Source organism: Bombus huntii, chromosome 16 (genome assembly GCF_024542735.1).
Source record: "Bombus huntii isolate Logan2020A chromosome 16, iyBomHunt1.1, whole genome shotgun sequence".
In the NCBI taxonomy this organism is placed as follows: Eukaryota; Metazoa; Arthropoda; class Insecta; order Hymenoptera; family Apidae; genus Bombus; species Bombus huntii.
The window spans coordinates 6,941,105-6,948,291 of NC_066253.1; the positions used below are offsets into that span (position 1 = coordinate 6,941,105).

The 7,187-nt window shown below is 34.7% G+C and overlaps 1 protein-coding gene across 2 annotated transcripts; it reads left to right on the plus strand.

The window, feature by feature from the left end:
- The first annotated feature begins 119 nt into the window (after positions 1-119).
- On the plus strand, positions 120-4,483 carry LOC126874255 (uncharacterized). Of its 2 annotated transcripts, none has more exons than XM_050636047.1 (2): positions 120-1,420; positions 1,939-4,483. In XM_050636047.1, the coding sequence occupies exons 1-2, from the start codon at positions 1,282-1,284 to the stop codon at positions 2,625-2,627; spliced, it is 828 nt and encodes a 275-aa protein (XP_050492004.1). In that variant the 5' UTR covers positions 120-1,281; the 3' UTR covers positions 2,628-4,483. The 2 variants fall into 2 exon arrangements, with proteins under 2 accessions (XP_050492004.1, XP_050492005.1); XM_050636048.1 differs by having other exon boundaries at positions 1,277-1,420; positions 1,674-4,483.
- Positions 4,484-7,187: the final 2,704 nt, after the last annotated feature.

Genomic DNA, 7,187 nt, shown 5'->3' on the forward strand with positions numbered 1-7,187 from the left:
CGCATTCGTTCATTTATAAAATTTGCAATTTTATTTTAAATAATAAGTTTTGTTTAGATTAATAAAATGATATACAATTAATTTTTCACACTGATTAGATATATGATAATATCGTTTTTGTGTACCATAATTTCGTAAGGTCAAAAAAGGACCACAAGTAATCTTAAACGAAATAACACGAAGTTCTCTCATGAAATTTTTAAATCACGCGTTTTAAAACCTTTGATTCTTGATATATCCCGAATATTTACAAATATTTTATTAACCGATCGCACTTTGGATTAATAGAAGAATTGAACGTTATTTTATCAAAACAGTTACTTCAAATTTTATAAAATCATTTGTTTATGTGCGAAAAAACAAGATTATAGCCTTATTGCAAGATTATTGCTAATATAGATAGTCATTGCCTAAATGAAGATTGGCTAGACCCTGAATATGTTATGCCATGATTGTGATACAAAGATAGTGGTATGTAGTTAGATTATAGTAGGCAACATAAATTTTGCTGTTCTTTTATGGGTAATAGAATGACCTTTAAAATTGATAGTTTTAACACATAATTCGCATAGGAAGTATAATAGTTCCTACGAAGTCATTAAAAGGCTAGTATGTTATGTAAAATGGCTAGAAAAATCTTTATTAAAGAAAAATTCAACTCGGACCTCAGCGTTTTCGAATGAAAGTTTTGTATGTATAGAAGTATATTATATCGGTATTTTGGATGCCCAACATGCCGTATATCTATTATACCCTAAGTTGCGATGAAATTGCGCCAAAGTTGCCGCACTATCCCTTTTTAAATGGGCTGTTGGTATGCGTACGAAGAAAGTACAGACAACAAAGAAATTTATTCGTGGAGGCAGAATCTCAAGCATGCGCGGAGCGTAGGGATCTCGAGTTTCAGCGTGCTTTACTTTTGAGGGATATTGTCGTGCTACAAATACCTTAATATTGCAGTTAATTTTATCAGATATCAGACTTTTAATGTATATATAAAATATAAATCATATGCAATTGAATTTCGGTAACTGAAAGCTCTGTACTAACTGAATCGCATATTAATTGATGTACAGCTAACAGTGGTGAGATATTGTTGTCGTCTGAACAATCAACCAACGCGGTAATACATAAACGAAGCACGTTCTACGGTCGCGTGCAATGCGACAACGTCGCATTCACGACCGTGGTCGTATTTGTCGGTTGCGCTATTGCGCTGTATGAGATTCAGACGATTCAGACCAGTTTGTTCTTTGTCGCATCGCACGCACGACGTCTAGTATGCATACTTTCGCACAGTTATTGATTTCTGAAGTGCAAAAAAGGCCTGTTTTATGGAATAGATGGGATGAAAACTACAAAAACCGAGTGTTAGTGGACAAGGAATGGGAAAATGTGGCAGTAGTATTAAAAAAAGACAGTAAGTTGTCTAAATGTACTTATCTGATAGTTTGAAAATTTTAAAAATATGTTTGCTTCTTTATGTACATAATATCGTTAAAAAAGTATGTAAGTAGACGATTTTCCTCTCATCCCCAACGCTGCTACCAACGGTTCTTCCGTAATTTGATAATTCACTTAATACCAAATAATTTCTCTTTATATCATTGTAATTCGAAGTATTGTTTAATACTGTGTAATACTAATCGCACTGTCAACATTGGTTCCTATAGCTTCAAAGGCTCATACAGACGGGTCGTGCAAGACGGAGGACATCGCGCTCTCCCATACTTCTTCCGGAAGTGCGACGGGAAAAAGACGAGTAGTTACTTCTGATTCTGGCCACACGCCACTCATTCGACTCGTCTGTAGAAGCCTCTAGAAGCTGTGCCCAAATGGCAAGACATATTTCAATAGCAATGGCTGAAACAGCACTTTGTCATATTCCAAACGAAGAGGTAATTTGTCTGAAATGGACAAAAGGGTATTTTATTTCAGAAGTGGAAGCCAAGTCGAAATGGCGAAATTTAAGGGACCAGTTCCAAAGAGAACTGAAAAAAGTGAAGAAGCTCCGTTCTGGAGAGTCTGCTAGTATATCTGTGAGCGATTACAAAGGGAAGTGGGTGTTTTTCGAAATGCTCTTTTTTTTAAAAGACACTATGGTGCTAACAAAAATGACGAGCAATTTCGACAATGTACCCAGCACGGATACATTGAATTCCGAAACGGACACGAACTCTGAAGATTTGGGGCAAGAAGTTGCGGATACAACGGAAGTGTCTGAAAGGATAACGCCACCGCGTCATCTCGAGACTTTCGATACTCATAGCTCTAGATTTGAAGAATCCCCCGAAATTCCACGTCTCCATAATACGTCAATCTACCACCATTCGAGAGGAAGAAAAAGAACATTATCTGACTTTGGAAGAGATATGTTAGAGATAGAAAAGAAAAAACTTCCGGCATTCGTCGAACACGGCCTATGCGAGAGACACGAGCAAGATGACGAAGACATGCATTTTGCAAAGTCACTGGTACCGTCCCTCAGACGATTAGATCCTATTCGAAAATTAATAATTAGGAATAAAATTCAAAGTTTGTTAATTAAGGAGTTAATTCATGAAAATTCGAGTTTATCAAGTGATTCGCAGGCTGGGACATCTACCGGCGATCCTTTGACACTGTAATATGTATAATAGTATTACAATGTGTATAATTAGTTATGAAATAACATAAAGAAATATTTTATAATTCTATTAAATTTTATACGATTTTAAATATGTATTCAGCTTTGTCCTGTATATTCCCCAATAACTTATTTATAAGCACAGTTAAAACCACACAAGCTTTGTTGATTATTCTGTATCAACAAGATCACGAACATATAACTGAATGAGATGAAAAATGAGATAAACAAGGGATTTCAACCCTTTTTACCGTTTTTGAAATGCGACACCCCAAGTTTTATTGTGTGACCCTCTCGAACACGATTATATATACTAATCGCGCTCTCGAGTGTTCGAGATCTGGTTAATGTTTAGCGCCTGTTATAAAACGGTTGCTAGACCCGAACGTCGTTTATACGTACTTTGAGCAAGACCATACGAGCGTTGAAACGAGGTCCGCTGTATGACATTCGTTGTAGAAACATACTATCGTCGTACATTGAAGCCCCCTCACTAGGAACATGCGTCATTTCGATATACGGTAATATGTACATATTTCTACAACGGACATCACGCAACAGATGTCGTTCCAATGGTCATATGGTCTCGGCTTTACCGATACCGATTCCCATTTATATTAAGGCGAAAATAAGAAAGAAGCAAGACGAGCTTACGAAAGAATTTAGAAACGCACATCGGTACGGTTCTTCTACACTGAAGCAGAAGATCGAGAAACCAGCCTGTCTGAAATTAGGAATAGAATTGACAACGAAGTCGAAGATGAATGGCAATAGGAACGGAACGCGGTACAAGCGAGACAACTGGACAAGAAGGTTTATCAAGGTCGCATACTTCTTTAGGAAAAGTAAAGTAAGAAATTGGTTACTACTGCGTGCAACTTCTGACAGGACACGGAATATTCGATTCGTTCAGGAAAAGAGTTGGGACGTCAGGTAAAGTGAGACGTACTGGGATTGTGGACAAAGGCTGGATAAACTCGAACATTTTATTTTGTATTATTCTAAATGGAGTCTGACAAATTTTTCTTGAAAAAGTATGTAAATTTAGTCATTCTTGGGATTGTTTCAAAGCGACTATAATAATTATAGTGAAAGATAGAAAGTGAGAAGAAAAGGAAATTCAAATTAGTCAAAGGAGAAGACGAAAAACGTAAATACGCGTTTCTAAAATAAGTAACAACAGTGTCATACAAACCTGAGATAATAACGGAAGAACAAATATTAATGTCCGATGCAAATAAACGGGCCTGTTTAGTTCAAACTGAAATCCCAAGGTGCGAAAAGTGTTCCAAGTGCTGCGAAGGTGGCCATTGAGTCTGCCGTACGGCAGTAACGAGGAGAGGGTTTTAGTGGGTTTTGTCGCACATCATCTCAGACAGCTGAGCCATACAACTACATAACCCGATAGTACGCTGCCGGATATGCATCAAATGCATTTTCCTCCCTCGCGCGCGTGAATAAATGTCCGAACGCCATGCGTGCGATGCGACAAGAAACAAACCAGTTCGAATTCCATCGGACCGACATTGGTGAGTCGTACGACAAGGTCTATATACGACCGGTCGTCGAATACTACATATTTGCGACTGGTTAACTTTCAAGATACCTTTGTCTATAACACTTATATAGTAATTAATCAGGTCCAAGTATATTAAGTTTGGTGGAGTGACAAGAAATTGAATCAGAAAATTCAATTTAATATCCAACAATTAAAAAATAAACATCTTCTTCACACCTTCCATCATAAATTATTATTATTATTCATATACAATATTTATGTATAGTAAAGAAAAAGCATATATAATAACAAATGAAATTATACGATCATCAATTTAGAAAAAAAAAAAAAAAACAAAATCATACAATATTTTTTTCCTATCACGCTCGTTTTATTCCTTTCTCACATACACACATACAACTTTTTATCTCTTTCGTCCTCTTTTCTTCAACGAGTTACTTCAATTTTTATTTCTCATTGCGCATTAAATTATACCATTAGAAGGACATCGAATCGAGCCAAAAAATATTTTTCTCCCTAGATTGTTCCTATGGATTTACTGATCTTCCATTGGTCTCATCGAATAAGAAGAGGAAAAACAAGGAATGTTCATCTCTCGTGATTTTACATTTTGTAACATACTTTGTGTGTGAGAACTCGGACTGCATAAAATAAGGTTAAAGATTTTAAATACACCGTAGATACTGGAGCGAAAGGCAAATAAAAATAATTAATAGGTTACTAATCATGCTCTTTTGTGACGTGTCTAATTAAGGCGTATACTTTATTTTACGAATAATACAGTTAAATTGATCGAATATTGTTCACCTTCTAGTGGGCTAAAATATGGAAACTTCATTTTCTCAAGGAAGCTATTTTGTGACATTCCTTGTTTTTTCCCCCTTATTCCTCAATTATAACTCAACGAGAGAAGTTGAAGGTTCTAGAATTCGTTTAAACAGATATCAAAGCAGGCAGAATTCTCTTTTTGTTCCTCTGTATTTCGTATTTCGTTGTTGACGTCGAACCTCTTCTAAAGTTTTGCTTTCATTCCGCTTGCGTTCGCTTGTTTCAATCGTAAGCATCATCTTACTCTTGTTTCAACTTTCAAAGCCGAAGTTCGTCTGTTTACTTAATTAATCGATCGTCGAATCTATCTTTACACTTCTCTGTGTATTTAGCGCTGGATGATCTAAAAAACTATTTCTTTTCGATTCTCCTTAAAAAAATTTCGCTGAAACGTTACACGCGATTACCACCAATCAACGGCGATAACAGAGCAGTTACAAGTGTTTTCCTGCGACGTAGTAAATGTAATGCTTAATTTTAATATTACCTGTATAAATATTTGAGGCTTTCGTTATTTTGCTTCTCTCTATAATTCCCCTATGAAAAATCTATGGAAAAGTCAGCTTTAGAATTAACCCGATTGCAGCGCTATCGGTGAATAAAAGCAGCACTCAAATAAATAATATCTTAATTAATAATCAATCGATTATGATTACAGCATCGACACAAGAGAGCAGTGATCATCTGCTTGATCTAGGAAAATTTCTTCAACACAAGTATTTGCAATAATTTTGTTCAACGATATTTTGTAATATTCAACCATCACGTAACAAATTCTTTAAATATATAATATTAACCTAAACTCTGATCGTTTCTTTTCTATACATGAAAATAACATTACGTAGATTAATAAAATATGTTTACAACATATATTTTTATATGCTGATTAGAATTCTTAATTATTGCAAATATCTTTTACAAATTAGTTTGCGTATTTATCGTTATTCACCTTGCGTCACGCGTAATCATGTTTACAATATAACTTACGTATATAAATACCTAACGCGAGTAATTAAATTCTTTTCATCCACCAAATGAAACACGCACCTTTCAACGAGTATTATCGTCGTCATTTTAATATTATTTTGTTAAATAAATAAGCAAATTCGAATCGAACGTAAGAACTCTTTGGCAATATTTACTGTTAAATCAAATATTGTTCGTTGGACTGTTTTTTCCCCTCCGACATTCTCAACCAAATAACCAAACAATTAGAAAAGGAACATACACGAACTGGAATAATTATTACCACTTCGTATAAGCTAAATGCTTATTTTTAAATTAAAGTCTCTGCATTAAAGTGTATACTTCAGACGAAGTAAGGGTTTCGAATTTTTCATTGGAAATATTTGTGCGATTTGGGAGGAATTAAAAAGAATGTAATAAATCAGAAAAAGAACAAAACGTTGCATCCAATCAAGTATCATACAAAATGTGGAAAAGGAAAGCATTAAAAAACGTCAAATATGAAAGTGCGCGTCGATCAGCGGCGTGAATAATCGTTTTGAAAATTGAATTCGTTAATTTAATTTCCATTCCAGCTAAAAAATGCTTTCGTCCTGACTATGCGACTAGAATCGGACAACAATTCATCTTTCAAAGAACAGCCATTCCTGCAGAAAGTATCCATTCAATTCTTGCTTACAGATCATTGATTCGCCTAAGACATAAACAATTCTTTACATAAATAATCGAAAATCATCCCTTTTACAAGAATTAACGAAAAAGTTCAGTGGTAGCTAGGTATATTGCGCAGAATGCTCTTAATATTTTTCATAACAATACCATATACCACATACTTGATACATAATAAACATTTCTGAAATGTTTGCGTGGATTTACTTTAGAATTAATCCTAGTTATTGGCTCATGTTGTCCGTACCACGCCGGTTAATGATACAAAATTATGTGAAAGAGAATCCATCGCTATTGCTTTCCTTGTCTTGATTAAATTTATAATTTGAAGATTTATCACACCCAATGACTTGAATAAAGATTGTAGTTGTGTTCGTTATGACATACCAAAAGTGTTTTTATTAGCAATGATTTAAATAAATCAATATAAATATAAATAACAATTTGTACAAAAGTTTCATACAAAATAAATTATGCGATATAAATATTTATAAACGAAAGGAGTAAACACTCTCTATAAGACTGATTGCACTTTGAAAGTAAAAAGACGTCGGCAAGCTGCCCGTTTTATTATTCCTA

Bases quoted from the DNA above. Each gene is read 5' to 3' on its own strand.
- LOC126874255 (XM_050636047.1), top strand. From the start codon at position 1,282: ATGCATACTTTCGCACAGTTATTGATTTCTGAAGTGCAAAAAAGGCCT. The intron at 1,421-1,938 runs GTAAGTTGTCTA...ATTTTATTTCAG, and splicing joins AGTAGTATTAAAAAAAGACA to AAGTGGAAGCCAAGTCGAAA.